The 21,369-nt window shown below is 40.6% G+C and overlaps 1 protein-coding gene across 7 annotated transcripts in view; it reads left to right on the plus strand.

Moving 5' to 3' along the window:
* The first annotated feature begins 1,587 nt into the window (after positions 1–1,587).
* Positions 1,588–21,369, plus strand: part of RANBP9 (RAN binding protein 9) — a 40,581-nt gene continuing 20,799 nt past the window's right edge. For 5 of the 7 annotated variants that reach the window (XR_003990020.1, XR_003990045.1, XM_030476268.1 and 2 more), the window contains exons 1-2: positions 1,606–2,393; positions 10,758–10,869. Coding sequence is in view for 5 of the 7 variants with exons in the window: in XM_030476268.1 (XP_030332128.1) it covers positions 1,931–2,393; positions 10,758–10,869 (575 nt within the window). In the remaining 2 variants the exon portion in view is untranslated. Of the gene's footprint in view, positions 2,394–2,775; positions 2,845–10,757; positions 10,870–21,369 lie in introns of all 7 variants that reach the window. The other 2 variants (XM_030476591.1, XM_030476197.1) reach the window with 2 other exon arrangements.

A 21,369-nucleotide genomic window follows, 5' to 3' on the forward strand; every position in this document is an offset into this window, starting at 1 on the left:
TTTACAACAACCTCTAGGTATTAGAAAGCAAACTTAAATCTAGTGGGAGGTAGCCTACCAGTGCCAGAGTAATTGACCCTCAGGCACGATCCAGCACGTGTTCGGACGTCTGTCCTAGGCATTTCTATTCTTGTGTAGTTTTTGTGTAGTTTGCAGCTCCTTTCGATAGGGCATTTTCAGATAATTGCATTTTGTCAGGCCATAGATGTTATTAGACATCACAGAGCAGTCTCGTGACACAGGATATGTAGGTGACTATAGGGAAGAAATGTTTAGCTTCATACAAGCCTTTATGAGTGTCACACCTCCATTACCTCACCAGCTGTTTCACACAGGTGAAGCATAATTAACCTCCTCTACTTCCTGCTTCTGTACGTATTCTCTAACACGCTGGCAGCTGGAAATGGCTCACGACGTGCCCAATGTTTCAGGTTCTAGACCTGCCAGAGAAATTCCCTTCTTCTTCTGATGTTTTCAAAGTCGTGCTTGCCTGCCTGTGAATGTTTCTCTTTCACTGCTGCCACGTGGATTATCAGCGCAGGCAACCACTGATTAATGAACAACATTACAGGCAAAAACAACCGCAGAAAGGGGAAAAAAATGGAGGAAAAATGAAGGGCCATGAAGCTGGTGAAGGGTCTGGAGAACAACTCTTATGAGGAGCAGCTGGGGGAATTGGGGTTGTTTAGGCTCAGGGGGGGACCTTATCGCTCTTTACAACTACCTGAAAGGAGGTTGTAGTGAGGTGGGGGTTGGTCTCTTCTCCCAGGTAACAAGCAATAGGACAAGAAGAAACTGCCTCAAGTTGCGCCAGGGGAGGTTTAGACTGGGTATCAGGAACAATTTCTTCACTGAGAGGGTGCTCAGGTATTGGAACAGGCTGCCCAGGGAAGTGGTGGAATCACCATCCCTGGAAGTGTTCAAAAACCATGTAGACGAGGCCCTCAGTGACATGGTTTAGTGGTGGTTTTGGCAGTCGTGGGGTAATGGTTGGACTTGATGATCTTACAGGTCTTTTCCAATCTAGCTGATTCTATAAAAAAAGACCCCAAACAGCACTTCCCCCTACCCCCCGGACCACCATTCTAATCCCCTTGACCCTGTCAGCCTGGTGGAGTATCCACAGTATCACAGGCACTCCCGAGCTTCCCCATCCCCCACGGCCGCCCTGCTCTGTCCAGTTCTGCTCTCAGTGCCACCTCCCATTGCCCTTGTGCCCAGGCACAGCCCGCGGGGCACGGGAGCAGCAGGACCGGGCCCGGCAGGATGCAGCCCCCAGCCCATCGCCGGTGCTACTTCCCGCACTCTCCATCACCGGCGGCGGCAGAACCCGCCACTCCGCTCCCTGCTCCCTGCCCCCTCCCACTCCCCTCAGCCCTTCCCCGCCGCCCTCGCGCCTCGGCGCGCACCTCGGGGCGGAGGCCCCGCCCCTTCTCCCCGCTCTCGCGCCGCCGCTGTCGGGGCTCAGCTGACTCGGGCACGCACCGCGGCGGGGGCGCGCCGGGGCCGGACGGAGCGAGAGCGCGCGCGCGCGCCCCCGGAGAAGGCGGAGGGAGGAGAAGGAGGAGGGAGCCAGCCAGCCCGCCCGCCCGCCCTGCCGCGGCGCCTGGCGCGCTCTCCGCCCGCCTCGCTTCCGCCCGGCGCCGCTGCTCTCTGCTCTCCTCTCCTCTCCCCGCCCTCGCTCCCTCCGGCCCGGGCCCGCCGCACCCCGAGCTCCCAGCCGGCAGCTTCACGGGCCGCCGCCGCCGTCGTCGTCGTCATCGCGGCCCCCCCCCACCCCGCCCCCTTTCGAGGCGCTCTGGCTGGGGGTGACCCGCCGACGGCAGTCTCACTCCGCAGCGCCCGGGCCTGCCTGTCGCTCCGCCCCGGGCCCGTCCGGTGACAGTCGCGACCGCGGGAGGTGGCGGCGGAGGAAGAGGCCGGAGCCGGGATGTCCGGGCAACAGCAACAACAGCCCCCGCCGCCGCAGCTCCCCTTGCCGGCCGCCGCTCCCCCGCCGGCGCCGGGGATCCCCTCCGCCGCCGTCGCCGCCAACCCCGGCCCCGCACCGGCCGCCGCGCTGCTGCTCCACCCGCCGCCGCCGCCGGCCACTGCTGCGCCGCCGCCACCCGCCGCCGCCGGCAGCGGGCCCGCGGCGGCGGGGGGCGGCGGTGCCGGCGCGGCGCTGGGCCTGTCGGCGGGGAGCAGCGGCACCACCGGCACCAGTGCCCCGGCGCCGTTCCCGCACGGCGACCCGGCCCTGAACGAGCAGGAGAAGGAGCTGAAACGGCGGCTGAAGAGGCTCTACCCGGCCGTGGACGAGCAGGAGACGCCGCTGCCCCGCTCCTGGAGCCCGAAGGACAAATTCAGTTACATCGGCCTCTCTCAGAACAACCTGCGGGTACACTACAAAGGTGAGGGCCGGCCCGGGCCGCCGCCATCCCCCCTCCGGCCCCGGCGGGGCGCGGGGGCCCTCGTTGGGCCGGGGGCTGCGGGCCGACCCCTCCGTCGGGCGGTGGGCACGGGAGTAACAATAACAGGAAATAACACACGCTCCTCTCTCTCTTTCTTCTCCTTCTCTGCCTTCCGATCCCCTAAATTGCCCGCAGCGTGAGGAGAAGGGTCTTGTTTTTCCTTATTTCAGCTTTATTTTCTCTCGTTTCCCCTCCCCCCGCTCCTGTCGCGGTGCGGGGGGGGGGCAAAGGGGCCGCTCCCCCCCCCCCCTCCCCATCTCCGCCTCCTTGTGCTCCTGAAGTGGGCATTATGTAAACTCTGAGACTTCCTCCGTGGATTCAGGTATCACCAGAAGGTTTGGGTCTGAGGCAGGAGAATAAAGGAGAATCGGCATGACGTGTCCTGCTTATGGTAATGAGCCAGGAAAGAAGTGGCTTTTCTTCTTTTTTTCTTTCGAGAGAGGAGAGCAAGGGTTAAGCTATTAAACGCGGAAATGACGGGAGGGGAAAGCACAGAGAAAAACACGGTTTATTTTTAAACTGTGAAAAATGGAATTAAAGCCACTGGTGATAGTCTTGCCTAACTATTACACAGCCTACAGAGTGATTTGAGGGAAGGAATGCTAATAGGGCTTGTGTTAATAAAGGTGACTTTATAACTTTCTGCCTAGACGTTTCATAGTTAAGGTTATCGATTTTCAAAGAAAAGGTAAAAATCGGAGTATCCATTTCTGTAAATCAGCAAGAGGTGATGGAAGAAAAACTTGTGGTGATTGTTATGAAATGTCATAAAACCTGGAAACATAAGCGTACACTCTGACCTGAAAAAACACAGACACATCTGGTGTTCTAGGCCCAAGTCCTAAAGCAGAAGTGTTGTGGATTCAAAACCACTTCTGAGTTGGCCGCGAAGAACTGGATCTTTTGTCAGTCTGTAGTCAAGTGAACGTAATGGGAGGGGAAAAAAACAACCTTGCAATTACCCTTTTTCAGAGTTTACAGTGGGGAAATTCAACTGAAATCTCGATAAACATGTTACTGTTTAATCGGAGGAGGAAAACGGCAACACAGACACATGGCAGGATTTGGCTGCCATGAAAGGATTAAATGTACCCTCAGAGACTTTTTTCCTTTATAGAGGGGCGTTATTATTACATACAAAATATTCTGTTAAAAATGCTAAGTTTAATGCACCATACAAAGATAATAAAGGAGGTTCATGACCATAGAGCAGGTTTCTGGGAGGCACTAAGTGATTTAAGGACATGTAATTTAATACTCAACTCTGAATTTCCTGGCTTTTGTTCAGTGTTTTATGACCTTGTATTTTTAGAAGCATTCTGTATTTTCTGGTGCTTAGTGGCAGCGGGTTGGGCTTTTTTTGTTTATTTTTGTTTCGTTTTGTTTTTTCCTTCTAAGATGGTCATAGCTTTATGGCCTTCAAGCCTTCCTGCTGGTTTGTTTTGCTTCGACCAACTCCTTTTGCTCAGGGAGTAGAATTTAGAGATGGAACCTCTCTGGTCTGTCAGTGTAACTGTAGAAGTGTATTTTCAAGCTTTCTTGGTGCTATTCCTGGTTTTCCTCACTTCTCTCCTTCGCCTTAGTGTTAAAAAAAATAATTATTACCTCAAAGAAATTATAAGTGGCTCAGCATGTTTCTGAAGGTAACATAGGAAACACTGTGGATACCCTACCAGAAGTCATAAAGCACTGTCACTAGGTTATAATAATAAAATACCTTTACCCTAGCTCTTAAATAATATTAAGTGGTGAAGGTTGAAGAGTTCCTAGATTAGCCCAGAGGACTCTGAAAAGGAGAGGTGCCAATATAACATGCACAGGCTTTTCTTTCTGCTAACTGCAAATGGGAGCGAATGGCTTCTTAAGTGACCCATCTTCCTGGTAATTTAAGAAAGGTCGCTATTAGGGCAGACCCGTGTATATGTTTGTAGCCTGGCACCTGGAGTTGCTAACCAGGCTAAGCAATGAATGGTATTAGGGCATTCCTACCTAAGAACGGGGGGAAAAACCCTCTAAAACATCTGCTGCCTTTTCTCCCTCCTGGATTCTTCAGCCCTGAGAATACAATAACAAGGAAGAAAACGAGGAGATTCAGTGAGGAGAATAAGGGAAGATAGCAAGTAAGAATGTGCTTAGCACTGCGAAATTTTGTTTCTACAATTCAGTTGCAAGTAAAAGTCACAATCAAAAGCATTCAAAGTATCTTCTAGTGGAATATTGGCACTTTCAGTGCTTCTGAAGTTATCTAAGTAGTAGTGGAAGAATGGTAGATGTTTTTATTGAAAGGAAATCTGAATAGCGCATTGAGCATGGATAAAGATCTGTTGTATTCTTGACCAAAATATGCAGGGAAGGGAGAGAAGACAGATTTGTTCAAAGAAGCCAGTAATTAAAAGCAATTCTTACTATTTTGTGTTTCTGAAGTTGTGCACTTAAGCTTTCTCTGGTGCCTCTGTAGGTTTCTTGCTATAGAACTGTTTTTCTTGAGTAATTTCCTCCTGTCTGTGACTGATGGAAGGTACAAAGAGGTAACATCAGTGCTTTCCTTCCATCCTGAATGTGTTGGGGGTAATTGCCTCTGAAAAAATGGGTGAGGGGAACAATCAGAGCAAAATCTTTCAAAGTAAATTTTTTCATATAATTAGCTTCATAATTTTAATGTGCTGATGTGTTGCGAGCAGTGTTATCTTTGTTTCATTGGTTTGTGAGAGGAATGATAGTCCTTTCTATGTAATTTTGAAGATTCCTTTCATTTTCTTGCATACCAGTGGACAACTTGTATGGAAACATGAGCTGCAGTAGATGTCTCTTTCTGCCCATTGCAGCTGTGGTGCTTTGTGCGCTGCGTTTCTGGACCTGAAGCTTTTTGCAAGCATCCTAGAGAGTGTTTAAAAATCAAAACTGCCGCAAAACCAGGCATTGATCAAGCAGTGGAGATTTAAAGAAAGGAGTACAATCCAGCATCAGCATAGCAGCTCTTTAAATTTTGTTGAGGGTCAGTGGTCTGTTGTGTTACCTCTCAAAATCATAGTGTTACTTAAAAAAGAAAAGGAAAACATACATGGAGAGGTGGTTGAAGGGAAGTTGCATTGACTGCCATGTTGTTTACCAGAGCAGGCTGATTTCTTTCCACAATGAGCTATTCTGTTATACTTTTACAAATTCTGGCTCTTGATTAGGAAGCTTTGTCAAAATCTGGATGGGAAATATGTACATGTTGCCATCAGTGATACTGTAATATACATTAAAGACTATACCTGAGGGTGGTTTTGGTTTTCAGTCGGGCAGACGTACGTTTCTGTGTTGCTGCCAGTTAGCTGTGTAAGCTGATAAAATGCTAACACTGTCTTAGTGACTGTTGTACGTGGTATATCTATACAAGGGAGACATGAAAAACAGTAGAAGTAAGTTAGTTATGTCACTTCACTTAATTGTAGTATTAACAGCTCTGAGCTGTAGGGAAGTGGTTCAGCGTAAGCATAAGGGTTCAGACAAATGTTTATTACATGTAAAGGAGTTGCCGCACAAAATATGTAGCTATGAAGGCGAGACATCTTTTAAAGTATTTCTACATATTTCTAAAATACTTAAAATTAACACATGTATCTCATTGGGAAAAGGGATTTCATAAATGCTGTGTGTAATATGAATGTTCCACTAGACAGACAAGTTCAGTTTCCAGCAGATAATAATCTATGCTATGTAGTATAAGGAGATAAAAATACAGACTCAATGCAGATTGTAACCATGAAAGAAACTATATACAGAATTAGGTAAACAGACTAAAGCATTAGCACTAAAACCATGGAAAGTCCTCTAGTAACTTCACTTAAGTTAGTCTTGTGACAATTGTCCAAAAAAAGCTGAGGAAAGTTATGCAATTTGAGTAAGCTGCCATTGTGTGAACTTTTTCTAATGTATCACAGGCCAGGAAATCTTAGCCAGACGTTTGTTTATGATGCAGTTGCCTTTGAACTGCCTCTAGTGCCAAACTAAAAAAAAAAAAAAAAATAAATCTGTTTTATTTTCAGTACAAACTGTACATCCCAATTTCTGTAACAGAAAAGGATGTAACTAAAGGAAATAACTAAACCAGAAGAGGATTCTGTAGTAATAGTTTTGTGTTGTCATTCAGTGATACAAGGATGGTGTCAATTTTTTCTGGCAGAAAACACTTGAAGTACATTCAGAATGTACTTGCAGTACATTCAGGACACCTTTGTAGCTCTGAGATATCTTGCTTTTTTCAAACTGGGGGAAAAGTTGAAGTAAAATCAGTAATTTGTGCATGTCTTCCCCCACCCCCCCAGTCTCAGTGAAACTTTCCTAATGAAATCGACAGAAGATTAGGCCTTGATTATTTTATTTTTGGCAGTGTGAGCAAGTCATTGAACCACCTGTTGGAAATAACTGCAGTTCAGCTTATGTAAACTTCATTTAAGGATTTAAACTGTCTAAATGCTTGCTTTTGTCTAGGTAGGCACTCCCATTGGGTTCTTTTGGACTATTTGGTGCATATACATTACATACTTAAATTTAGGCTCAAAGATTGTATTTTTGAAAGCTGAAATGGCGTCTCCAAATATGGTTTTATCAGAACTGGCTTTTTTTTAAGTAGCTGGAGTTTAAATTTAGATTAATTTCAGTTTAATTTTGCTAAAGGACACTACTTTCGGTAAAAATCATCAGTGTAAATAATTGCTGAAGAAATAAAGCTTTACTCCTTAATCATGGTTAACTCATGGTTGATAGGCACTTCAGATTAAAGCCCAATGAAAACCAGTTCTGGTAATTGAACTTACCTGTGATCTGGTTTACAGTGTAAAGTTTGAGCTTTGTACGCCTATTTTCCCTTCTCTGCCCCAGTGCATCTGTTTGCAGAATTCTCTTTTTAATGCTGAAAATTACCAAATTTTAGTGTTAAATAATACATATTTTAGAAGTATTCTTTAAAAAACTTTAACTGTAGCTTGCAACTATGAAAGAACGGTGTGCCCTGGTTTAGGGAACATAGGGCAGCATTCGTATGATCTACTTCAGGCATTTGGACCCTCCAATTCAGAAATTTGAAGTTGGGTGTCAAAGTTCCTGCTTACAAGGAACTGGGGGAAGTGGGGATTCAGGTTACCAGGGAACGTGACAGCAGTATATAAAGTCAAGTTAATGGGCCACTCAGCTCAGTGTCCCATCAGTTACAGCCGCCATAAGCGAGTCCCTACAGAAAACTCTAGAAACAAGGTGTATCTGTGTGTTCCCCTCTCAGTTTCCAGCCATTTTAAGCTGAATGGCATCCTGAGCTGAACGCGGTTTCTCAGTTAACTTCTGTTCTAGAAGCTTGCCCAGCATCCACTTAAACGGTAGCATTTGTAACATACTTTGGTAAGAAATTTTGCGGTTCAACTACGTGTTCTGTAAAGAACCTCTTTCTTATTTTAAAGCTGGCTCGTAACTAGCGTCTTATGACTCTTCATGTAGTCCAACGTAGCTCAGTAGTACTGAAAGTCTCAAGTAGCATGTTGAGACAATGTAGAGGTATTTGGGGTATTTGAAAGTAGTTAACTGCTTGATGCAGTTGAATTTGCTGTTAGAAATAATAACTGTATATAACTACAAACAAAAGCAACATACTTAAGTAGTAAAATGGGATTCATAGAAGATTGTATTAAAAGGACAGCAGTTCTAAATTTAGGGTGTCTTCTGGTTTAATGGCATGAAAGTAGTTTTGGACACTGACTTCCCCAAGCATGTTGCCTCACCACATGAGGTGTTTGGCAATACTGGTAAGGTATCATGTTACTTCTGCCCCTGGGTCGACCTCTTATTTGTGGTGCGACAGCTGTGTGTGGCTGTGTTGTGAACTGGATCAGGGAACTGATCTGCTGCTTAAAAAAAAAATCTGGTAGGTTTCTTAAAGCCCGATCATCTAATCAATCTGCTTCATGGTATATCCTTGCAAATAGCTGTCTGGACTGGGGAGGGAGTGGGAGAAGGGGACTTGTTTCAGGAAGAGGTGCTAAGAGTACCTTAAATCAGTATTGTTTCCAAACACTTAGACTGCGATTTCACAAAACAAAGTCTGCTGGGTAATGGATGTACATTTTCAATAATATTTGGCTAGTTCCTACTACTTTCGTCTTCTCTGTGGAAGACTTGCCCAAATAAGGAGACTGACTCAGACTGAAACCACACAGATTGTCAAGTGCATAGAGTAACCAAGGGAACTTATTTGCAGTCTATTTTAAATTAAAAAACTAAGGACATTTAAAAAGAAAGTATCCTTCCTTCGCCGCACCCCTTCCTCTAACCAACGCATCACTTAATCAGCGCTGTCTGAATTTAAGGGATCTCTCAGGAGTTTAATCTTCTGCTCATAAAGTTTTGAGTGCCTTTTAGCTGAAGGATTGCTGCATACTTAGGAATGATAATCTAATTTATACTAGCTAAATAGTAAGCTACCAGCACTTGAAAACCAAGCAAACCTATGGAAGCTCTAAGCTTATGTACTTGCTTATTACCTTGGTTGACACAGCCTAAGGAAATAACTTAAGTGGTAAACAATAAAACATGCATGCTGTCTTGTGTATGGAGGAGTAAATTACTGGTTTTTGCTCATACAAGACATCTGAAAACAACATGCAGAAGCTTAATATTGTAAAACCTGTGAGGTGATTGAGGGATCTTTATATAAAATGTTTAGTAATAGCATGTTGAAGTGAGCAGTGCATTTGCACCCAGAAAAGTAAGATAGCTAAAGGTAGTAATACGTTAAGGTGAACTGGTTACATCAGAAAAACTTTGTGGGTTAAACCTAATCTCAATGAGTGAAGAACTTGTGCTGTGTTAGCAAAGTGTCAGATGCAGATGCGTTCACAATGAAGTGGAGAGTTCTCCTTGGCTGACTGTATGCCTTTTGATAAGAGATGGTGCTAGCTCTGCAGGCAGATAAGCTGTTTACCGTTTTACCAGCATTTTCACTAGATGGCTCTGTGCTTAGAGGTTCAGAAGTGTAGGTCAGCTGTGCCTATCTTTCTGGCTGGGTGGGCTGTCATTTTCCTGCAGCATTTTCCTGTGTCACCCAGCTTGCTGTACGTGAGACATGATTAATCTGTGCCTGAGCAGTAATTCCAGTGTTAATGCCACTGGAAGAAGTGTAGTTGTAATTTTTTGGCATACACAGACCAATTGCTATGCAGGTGCAGTAGGCCTCCCTGTCTGGACTGGAGATGACAGCTGGAGTGCTTGCAGCCCAAATGATTTGCACTGCACACTCCAGGCAGCCATCTCTCTTCATCATGCCTCAGATCCACATGGAGTGTGGGCATGGGATCTCCATGCATTATGGCAATGACATCTGTTCATGGTTGCCATCTTACTGAAATACCTCTTGCCATGATCCAGTATACTTTTCACTTTGCTCTGTTTTCTTTTTTTAATTTTTTTTTCCCTTAATCTGTCCTGTGACCCTGTGTGTAACTTTCGTGCAATAATTGTGGGATTTTGGTGTGCCTGGGAGACACTGAGCTTGCTTGAACAGGTTGCTGCTATAACAAGTCATCTGGCCAAGTTGCCTTTGGAGCAGTGAGCTGTGAAGAGGATGACATGTTCAGAGGAGTTAGCCTTAGTGGAATGCAAGTGGCTCTTGGGTTTAGGTTGAAAATCCTGAGAGTAGACAAGAGCTGGCACTGGGCATTCTTCTTGTGGCAGAGGTGATACATAGTGAGCCTTATAAGAAACAGGAGTAGGAGCTGCATTAGCGCAGTCGCAGGCTGTAACACTTAATGCTGTCTTGAGAGAACATTCAAAACATGGAAATGAATTGTACATTCCATATAATGATGTTTATTCTGAAGGACATTCGGAATTAAAGTATCTTAACTTGAAGATTCAGAAGCACTGAGCATTAGATTAAGCTGTGTTATATCATGTTTCAGTCTGTAAAATGAGTAAGCTGTGTGCATTTGAGAAATCACGCATTTTCAAACCTAGGTTGGCTTTTGCCAGTTACGTTACTTACTGTGATTAAACTTTTTTCTAGTTTCCCTTCAAATAATTGTAGAACCTTTTAGATTAGTATATCCAGAACTTCTCATAGCATGCTTAGTTGCAGTGCAGGTGCCTATAATGAAAACTTAATGTTGGAAGAAAATACTCTAGCATAAAAATGAGGTTGATTAGAATATTGTGTATTGTTTGCTCAATTACGTAAGCCTTCTGTTTTGAATAGTTGGTATGTATACCTTTGAGTCATCTTCTGCAATTATCTAAAATATTTTTTGTTGAGTTTTGAATGCAATTGTTTTTCAGGTCATGGAAAAACTCCAAAAGATGCTGCTTCTGTTCGAGCTACACACCCTATACCTGCAGCGTGTGGCATATACTATTTTGAAGTTAAAATTGTCAGTAAGGGAAGAGATGGGTAAGCATTGAGTGTATTATTAATTATTACTTGAAATACTGTCTCATGTCATCTTTTTTTCAGTTGACAGATATCTTTTGTATCGAAACTTATTTTCATATTTTACTGCTTTTTATATAGCTTATTTCATTACTCATGAGAAGTTGTACTCTGATACTTGGTTGTTTTAAGGGAATTGATTGCGGTATTTATTGTCCACAAATCAGTGTACACAATAAGTACTGTAACAGCATCTTCTCATTTTCTCTTGATAGGGAATTTAGGGTTTGAAAGGTCATAGTTTGACTCTGCTTTTACCTTTTAAAGGTTGGGTTTTGGCTATGTGACTTTACAAACCTTAATGTAATTTTAGGATTGTGTGCAGCAGACCAACTGATCTCAGCAGTGCAGTCTTTCCATGGATGTCATATCAATTTGAAAATGGAAAGTTATTCTTAAGGCTGCTTGTTGGTGAACGGTAATAAGAATAAATGGAAGTGTTCTGAATAGGTGCCTGGGAATTTGTCACCCTATGGAAAGAGCAAGAGTTAATGAGTGAGTGCAGCTGCTACTTCCCAGAATCCATCTGAATTGCGAATCTGTTGGAAAAATAGCCTCTCAGTGCTGCTGCTGCTTTGGAGGGGCATTTATGAGTTTGTTACTTCCGAAAAGTTACCTCTGAGAGATTTCTTTGCTATGAAGAAACTTACATCTGTAGTTGCATTTGTCACAGTGTGAAGACCTGATTATTATTAAATTGAGATGATAGCAAAACATGACTTGAAACACTAATGTCTGTAAGTTTTAGGAACACCTTTTGTGGGTTGTTTTTTATTTTTTATTCCTTAAACTTTTTATTTTTTTATTTCTTAAATTGCCCTGCTGCTGTCAGTTAAGGGGAGGTTCTTACTGTGATTTACCACTGATGCACATATCTCGAAATGTATTTCTCCCTGCTTAGTTTGGAAGCTAGCTTTTTGAAGTAGTAGATTTCAAAAAGTGTCCATGTGTGGGGACGTCATTTTACTTAGCTCCTCTAACGCTTTACGTTTGACCTCTTCGTGTTGCATTTTAGTAATTTCTAATTCACTAGGCCACTCAGGGCAATCCTACAAAAGTAGAATTTGTTTTTTAAGAGGTTATTTGTGAGATGTACATAGCTGAGCCTTGTGAAGTTGCCTGCTGAGACTGCTTAAAAAAATGGAGAGGTGCTTTTTTCAGTTAATGACAATGCATACTGCCTTTTCCTTGCTTCAGTGTTGTGACCTTTTTTTAATAGCACTTTCTGAAACATTAGCTGCATGATGAGCTGAGATGTTAATTCTTTTCATCATATAAGATAGTATGGTTATGGGGAATACTGTGCACAAAGCCAAATCTAGCTTGGCTGATACAGAGCAGGAGGCTGGTACAGGAGTGGAGCCTCATTGGATGTAGGTATGTCTACCTTTAGACCCTTTTTTCAGGTCCAAGAGGTCTTTGACTAGATGCAGTGTGAATCTCTTAGGGTTCGATGTTACATTGCATTCAAACTACTAAATTAGCCTGTAATTAAAGTAAACTGGGGAATTAAATGCAGGGAAAAAGAAGTAGGTCTACAGAAACCAGCTTGTGCCTAATAGGTTTTATTAGTTCTTTCTAACTGCCTGTTGTGTTTCACCTGCAGGTGAAATTTCTACCATTTTTACCTTTTTTATTTTTCTTCTCTACTTCATATCCAATAATGGGAACAGAGGTCAGGAAGACCAGATCTGTAGAAAACCAGCATGAAACTAATAGGGTCAGTTAGTTAAAACACGTTACTGTTGCAAAAGCATCAAGGCCATAGCTGTGGAAGCTCTACAGCTATATTTTATAGTACTGCTTAAAATAAATCCCAGACTTCCCAAGGCAACTCAGATATCTGTCTGCAAGCTGAAGTATAGCTTTCAACTTTCATAAATATCAGTGAATAATTTAATGGTGTTTAATTTGAGTTAACCTTGGTAGTAGCCTTTACAACTTCTTTTTTAATGAATTCAGCTTAAAGTATTCAGTCCATCTACTATGTTATATGGGCAAGTCTAACAGCATTCTTGCTTTGTGTGCTCTAATTAGCATGACTTGCCTCAAATTGTCAAAAACCTTTTCTAAAAACCTTTACTAAAAAACTAGTGTAGAAAATTTAATTTTTTGTGCTATTTTGGTGGCACTGCTCCTGGAATATGATCTTGTGTGTATCAAAATTGCTGGGCAATCACAAAGATTATTCTCCTGCTGAAGGAGCGCAGCTCTTTTTAGTATAGGGCATGGGTATGACATGGCTTCCTGTATGGCTTCTTCTAACTCTCTGTGTGCAACAACAGTATTGGTTTTGTCACACTAGTGACCTAGATCATTTAATTCTTTACATATTCAGGGGGTAAAAGTTGAGTAGGAATTTGAAAGTGCATAATAACATTAATTTTGCAGATGTTCTTGATGGTCAACTTCTAGGCATTATGGACACAATGAAGGAAGCATGAAAGCAGGCTTACTAGGTAGTAAGAAATGGGTGTGGAGGTTGGTGTTGCAGAGCAGATGAATAATGAAGTTGCTTTTTGATGCCTCAGTGGGGAGTGATAGGACCATGCAGCAAATGATGGTAACTGATGGTTAGAAAAAGGGAAGTGAGAAGTAAGGTTAGGAAGAGTAATAAGGTAGAAATATCATTCAAACAAAAACGGTCTTGGTATTCATGCAGTGTTTGGCATGAAGAGTCCTGTGATTTTTATTTTTTTTTTTTTTTAATGTGCTGCTACAGTAAAGATAAGTGTAATAATTATCTTAAATATTTTTAATCTCTTGTTAAAAGTGCTAACCGGCTGTCATTTTGCTCTGTAAATATTTTCTGTTGTTGTTCTTCAGTTTCCTTCCTGAATTTCATGTCTCCTTTTTCAGTCTGAGGACCTCTATATTTATTTACATTCTCCTTTTATACTCTCTTTTTGCTTTGTTTTGTTTGGCTTTATGTGGAACATTGCGGACAATGATGTGAGCGATTGGAGATGGTGACAGTAGATGAGTACTGGGTGTAAGTATGGGGAACAGTACCAAGGTGATGATTAGAAAGCATGGTAGGAAGGAGAATATTAACTGCAAGAAATTATATTTGCATCCCTATTGAAATCTGCAGTTAATGTAAACATAAATGTATACATATATGTCAGTTAATGCAAAGTATTGCAGCGAGTACTATCAAAAATTCTGATGTAGTTGGGGAAGCTAAACATAGTTTTAGCTTTAAATTAAACCTTTGTACACTCTTAACACAGCCCTCATTTGTGGTTGATCTGTCAGAGAACTAGAATTAACATGTAGTTTTTGTTCTGTAATTTCTTAATACAGTCCTCAAGGGAGTAAGATAGGTATGGCGTTGCCTTTTGCATACAACTCTATTTTTAGTTTAATCTGAATTTCTAGAATAGGAGCTTAATTAAAGCAAACTACATCGTCGGTCTCGAAATGGGAATGAACAAGGGTCCGTCAAGTCATATGGTTCTTGTGATTCGGAGATGTAAGCCTTAGTCTCTAAATCTGCTATAATACTACACTGCCCCCTCACTTTCCAAAAATTACCACCATGATGGCCATTCTCTTTTCCAGTCTTTCTGAAATCTTGATTTTAGTTTTCTTATGCTGCTTTTTACTGAGTTCAGTTTTGCTACTCATATACACGTTTGGGTCCTCTGGCTCTGTATAAAGCAGTAATGCATCTGCCTACAGCCCCACAGCTAATATTTTATTTCAGATACCAGTTAACATATCCCTCTTTCACACAACTAAAGATGCTTACATGGTACTGTCATAGTTTATATGAACTATAAGTCCTATAGCTTTATGCTGCTCCTGTGGGCATCCTTCATTAATGGTGAAGAGTTGTCTATAATTTCTCTCAGTTAAGAGTCTGTGAGCTTTGCTGTAATCTTAGGTTGCACTCTTCGGCGTTTCACACTAGGTATAAGCATACTCTGGTTCCACTCTCCAGGGGCTGTCTTAAGGGTAACCACTGGCTACCTGGCTTTCAGAAGCAAACTACTTTTCATCATTTTATGTTATCAACAGCTTACGTGTGTATGATTTACTGAGTGATCATTCATTCCTACATGAATTTCAGTCTTAGGCTTTTTGGTTTTGTAATGAGTCTCTTTTATTTCCAGTCAGGTCAATGTTTTTTGAACGTTTGCAGTTCTTACTCTAAACCATAGTTTCAAGACTTGGTGATTTGGCCATGAGAAGAAACAGCCTCTGAACACTCACTGAGTTCATGACCCTTGTCCCAGTTTGTGACTGTGTCAACTTCATGGTAAACCAGATTGGGTAGCTCATTCTTCAGAAGTTTATTTGAAGAGTTAGTTTTCAGCCAGGTTCATTCCCCAATATGGCTGTTTGTATCGCTTCATGTTTAGCTATGGCAGCAAAAGAGAAGGGAGCTTGAGGCAGAAATGATCATCTGAGTTCAGGAGAGTGGGAATGCTACTTGTGGTCAGAGTACCAGATTCTGCCCACTTAATTTTAGTTTAAATACAGCCTTTTGGTTTTTTTAAATCTTTCACCAGGAGAGACCTTTTGTCTTGTTTCTTTCCCAGGAAAAATGAACTTTTTGGGGAAATGCCTTTAACCTCGTTGTCTTGAATTTCTGTCCATTCTTTAGCTTACTCATTGATTTGTCAATACAATTACTAGCAATGGGCAAATGATAGTAATGCCATGTACATCTAGATAGTCTTTAGTGCTTTTACAACAGTTGAGGAAGATGTATGTTTAAAATGCAAAATTCTCTAAGCAGATGTGCTTCTTTTTTTCAATGAAGAATGAAAACAAGAATTGGAAATGCAAAGCCATCTAGAAGAAAAAATGAAAACTAGGTTTAGAAGAGCTTTAGTCTTTTAGTAGATAGCACTCAGTTTACACTTCTGTAAGCGTGGTTGTTTAGTCTGTGGTGTGGTTGTACCAATTCAGACCTTCATAGGTGTACTTTATATTGCATGTGCAAGTTCTGCTAAATGTTCTGCATGAAAATAAAATGTTACTATAGAAATTCACATAAAGTAATCAGTATGCTTTTTGGTAAAGCAGTGTTAATAAGGCTTTAGATTATGGCTAGATTATAGCTGGTTTTTAACACTGGCCATACAGTCATCTGTTGTTTTGGCAGTATCTTGTAGTACGTGTTGTGTATGTTAAGAAGGGGTTGAAGAAAGAAAAAAGGAAGAGCTATCCAAACCAAAAATACAGTGAGAATTAAGTTTGAGTTTTCATTACACCCATGCGTATGGTTTAGCCTGAGGTGTTTCAGTGTGTTTGAGTGATGTTTGTGAAATACAAATGCTTTGTTGTCTTTCAGAGCATGTATGTGTAACTCTTTAAACAGAAACCATACTTTTTTAATTATAGATTGTTTCTGTTGCAGTAAGTTGGCTTTTCCTTTAGCATCCAGTATACCCATTTTCTTGTTCACAACAAAAGCATAAAACAATAAAATATAGCTGCTGTTTTGATTGTATTTTTGTACGCTACTAATCTAATGTGAAAATTTTGTGCGGTCTTAAGACCTATTTTTATAGTTTTGATATGTCCTCAATGGTTATTTGTTACAATCACAGGCATTTGTTACAACATGCAAACTTCACTCAGTCTCTATTAACATATAAGTATGTCTTGCAGCATTATAAGCAGAGTACTTGTGTGTACAGTAGAATCTGATAAAGTCTGAAGTAGCTTTCTTGCATTAGTGTCTTCATTTGAAGCAGCAGCTGCAAGAAGAGATTGGATCATGAATCAGCAAGTGTGTCTTTTCTTAAACTGTAGCAGTAATTCATTTTTTACCTGAGTGTACAAGACCAGACACTTGACAGAAATGAACAGCAGCTGAATGTGTAAGAGGATTATTTGAGGTTTGTGTTTAACTGGTCAGAAATACATGTAACTGCAACAAGAGAGTTTTATTTCTTTGTTGATGTTTTCTGGAACTGAAGATTTCTAATGTAAAAAGAAAGTCGAGAATATATTTCATTTCTCAGTCCCTGCTTCTTGCAGAATCCAAAGTTATTTCTTTCTTATGAGGTTCGTTCACATAAATACAGTGTATAGATGATAATCTTACTGCAGCCCAGACTTACGTTATTGTCTGTGCAATTACACTTTTCTGACAGTGTGGTCCTCAAAAAGTGCTTAAGGAGAAGTGTCACAAGGTGAAATTGTGCAAACTCAGAAAGTGAGGGATGTCAGGAAATGAGAATCATTCTAGGAACATGATAGGAATCACAAGCAAAACGTTACAGGAGTAATAATTTTGAGCACTGTGCAAGATGACTGCCTTTTTTTTTTTTTTTTTGGTGGGTTTTTCCCCTCTCTGTGTGGAAATGGAATAATCTGAAACCTGGGTTTATCGTGTGCAAAATACTGTTTCCTTGGAAACATTCCATAAAATTAAACTTGTTTTCAATTTGAAATGAAAGACTCAAACTGTCTATGGCATATTTTGAAACATTTAAGTAGAGATAAATTTAACAGCTCATTTCTTATTGTGATTGTGCAGACAATAAAGATCTTGGATTAGCATATTTTTACAAAATTTTAATGCAGAGTAACTATATTAAAAATGAATTTTAGATACCTTTTTAGAGTACTGTGTTTCTGACCTTAGAGAGTCAGTGGAGACAGTGTAGGAGAAAATTATTCAGACTTTCTACATCCTTGCAAGTCAGTTGTGCAAGCCATTTAGAAAATCATTTAGTCTTAAAATTCTTACAGATGTTGCAGTCTTTTCTACTTGTATCCTTTTCTAAGGTACAAACGTGATAATAAAACAAATTACACCTGTTGTATAGCCTACATTTTTTTTAATTTTTTTTTTTATTTCAGAGTGTTAATTCTGCTTTTCTTAGTAGTCAATGCATTTGAAACATTAGGATGTTTTCAGTGGCCTTATTTATGGGTGTAAACATCTGTTGGTGCTTCGACTTAGGCTCCTTACAGATATTATGGTAACTTAGGTTTTAACACCATATGGTCGAAGTTGCTTTCTTTAAATGTATAGCATGTGGGTGATAAGATACCAGGTTGATTATTTACTTTCTTCGTCATCATCAAAAGAGCTTGAATTTCAATATAGCAGTTCTTCAGATTATACTGTTGTTAATAGAACATGTGGGCACAGTGAGATTCAGAAGGAATTTGACCCTTTGCAGATAGGTTGCTAATGAAATCTTTGTAACAGGGAGGCTATTACCTTTTTTTCTTTTTTCATTACTTAAAAGATATGTTAACTCATTTGACTTGTCTTTACAAATGCAGTATAGATTATTTGTTTTGGGGGTTTTGTTTGTTCAATTTTTGTTGTTGTTTTGTTTTAACTCAATAAATGATTATTTAGTACTTAAATTAATCTTTAACCACTAGTAAGCTTTCTGAGGCACGTGTGATTTGGTATAGTTTTTAAGATTATGTATTACTTTCTATGGAGTGGGTGGGATAGGATATAATTAACCTGAATTCAGATTATTATCAACCTCCATATTGAAAGATCTTCCTTAGACCTTCAATGCGATGGCTAGAAGACCTAATGGAACAGTTTCAAATAAAAATCAGAATTGTGTATCTTTTATGAAGTGCTGGGGTATTTTTCCTTATGTTTTAGCAGTCTAGTTCTGTATCATCTCTTACTGCTATTTTTTCCTTTTATTTGATTCTGTTTGGGTTTTTTTCTCACATTTAGTCTGTTCAGACATCCAAATAGACACTTCAGCTTCATCTGCTTCTTATACATTTTGCTGCCTAGGCTTTTGTGTCTGTGTTAGTGGGGAAAAAATAGGTATCACAGTGCCCGTATTTTTGACATTGACATTTCTTTTGCTTTGTGGTAACAAGTGTTAATCTTCAGCAATTTTTAAACTCTGTAGTTTCGTAGTATACCTAAAAATTTCTATATGACTTGAGGTTGTGAAATGTAAACTAGAAGATGTGCTAGATGAGACACTAGATGAGACTAGTGATGAAACTAGATGAAACTAGATGAGACACTAAAATGGTGATCTATATCTTTAATAAACTGGAATAAGAATAAATACAATTTGAAATGAAAAATCAAGAGTATATAAGATGCTTTTGCTTTCTTCGTCCTAAGACCGATTTAGCTGCACTTTAAATTGGTTTTCAGCCACAGCCTCTTCAGTCTCCCATGGGTTGCTATCATGTATTCCATGCGTGGTTTTATATGTTGTTTTTAATTTTCTGAGCTCCTGTAAGATTTGAGCACTTTAGTAAGTTGATGAGTAACAAGTGGTGAGACCAAAATGCTCAGAGAGATGGGCTTCTTAATAAAAAGGGTGCCGGGCTGCTTCGTTCCATTTGTCTAGGTAAGTGATCCTCCCACCACCGCATCCAGGGATGTTTATGGGTGGGGATCTGAGACGGAGGCACTGTCTGCAGGTACAGAGGGAAGTGATGGGGGAGGCGGCATCAGAACCACACCATTATTCACCCTCTCTGGTCTTTCAAACCACACTGTGTCATTCCATTTTTGGAAGGTGCAGCACCAGGAGCGTGCTGCTTCCTGGTGTTGACACCTCTGTTTCCCCAGGGCTGCTGTTACAGCATGACACAGTCTTAGTGGACCTGTTCTTCCTGTCTGTGGCTACCTCCTAGACCAAACCCATTCACGTGACAGGACAGCAGGAAGCGCATCATGAACTGACTGAGAACAGTGTGGGCCTGCATTGCACCTGGGTACTAGCATGAATGCTTTTTTTATCATGGAGCAAGGGAGGAAAACTTAGATGCATAGCTCTGACACTGTTGTGATTCTGAGACACATGATACATGAACTTCAAGGAAACAAACAGGAGGACAGTTTATATAATTCCTCCCACTGGAGCAAGTCTTTTTGCAGGCAATGACTCTGGACCTAAATGTGGGTTAAGCTTCTTTAAAAACCAAATAAAAAAGTATTTTTAAGCTTATTGAGCTTACAGGTGCCAGGAAAAGGAAAAAAAAAAAAAACCTTACATGTAGTGGTTTGGCATAAATACAACTGCTGTTATGAATTTTGGAGCATCTGAAGTCTATCTGTCATAGTGCTGTTTCCCCCCTCAGTTTCTAGCATACTATATATAGTTGAACATGAGATTTGCTATCCCTCAGCTATAACAAACATTAAATTAGCTTAACTGGTGAGCCTTTGATTTCTCTCACTTCCAAACCATAAACTGTAGACATTCCTTTTTCCTTTTGAAAGATGTCTACAGTAAATGTGGTAATTATTTGAAATGGTTTAATCTAATTTTACTTGAGTTTCTATGAATTCCAACTCTCCTTGTTCCCAGCTGTGTTAAATACAGTGAGTCTGTGTTTACAGTTGTTACTGAGTTAAAGAGAAGGCTCAGAAGATACAATATCTGGGGGAGAAAAAACAAGTCGTACCAAAATGTTACCTAAATGATGATTTTCTATCTAGCATTTTACGGTTTTTGTTTAATCTTAATCTTGTTTATATAAGAATACTGAAATGAAACTCTGTTTGGGATGAAGATGGGTTTTTTATATGACTCACATTGGAAGGCTTTTTGCAGTTGGTGGATTTCTTTAAGTTATCTAAAATTATTTTAGAAAATTAGTTTCCTTTCTTTAATAAATTATCCTTAACAGGAGACTTTGCAATAACAGATTTTCTGTCTTTACATGAGAATCCTTCATGCATCAAACTTCAGACAATGCTAAGAACAATTCTGCCATTGTTATTTAAGACAAAATCAAGGGTTATCCACTTGTTGCTTTCATTTATAATTGTTTTGTTGAATCTGCTGCTGCAGTCATGCCTTAGTAATGTAATTAACAATGCAGCAAAGATTATTCCTTTTGTTTGTTGCCCTTTGCTTCAGCTCTCCAGTATCTCTAAATGTAGTATCTGCTATATGGTTCCAAGGTTCCATTTCATGCTGGTATGTTGAAACAGGAGGAAGATGGTATCATATGGTAGGAATTATTAGAGAAGGACTTTGTAAATATCAAACATAGAAGCAGGTAAGGTAACTGTTGGAAGTGATCAGTAGAAAGAGCAGAAAGTCCAGTACACAATTAAGCATATGACTTCTGAGATTTGCTGCTCAGTTTCATTCTCCGTGAAAGGTACTTAAAACAGCAGATTAACCTGTACTTCCTAGAAGAATATTTGCTTAAAAATTTGCATTTTATGAGATGGGAATACAAAGGTTATGTTTCCTAAACTATTTTCCAACTGGCGTGGGTGATTTTTTTAAAAAATATATGCAGTTTATTAATTCATGACAAATTTATGTTAACTAGTTTGAACTAGTGTCAGTGATTTGAATGTTTTGATAAACTAGGAAGTGTTAGGTTTAGGTGATTTTTAGTTGCTTTCTTTAGTCTCGTGGGGGTTGGTTTAATTTGTGCAGGGGGGGATTGATAAGTCTTCATTATGCTGTTTCTCTTTTTGGGTTCTTGTCATCCTGATCATGAAATTACTTTTGCTTACGGAACAGA

Source organism: Strigops habroptila, chromosome 1 (assembly GCF_004027225.2).
Source record: "Strigops habroptila isolate Jane chromosome 1, bStrHab1.2.pri, whole genome shotgun sequence".
NCBI classification, from domain to species: Eukaryota; Metazoa; Chordata; class Aves; order Psittaciformes; family Psittacidae; genus Strigops; species Strigops habroptila.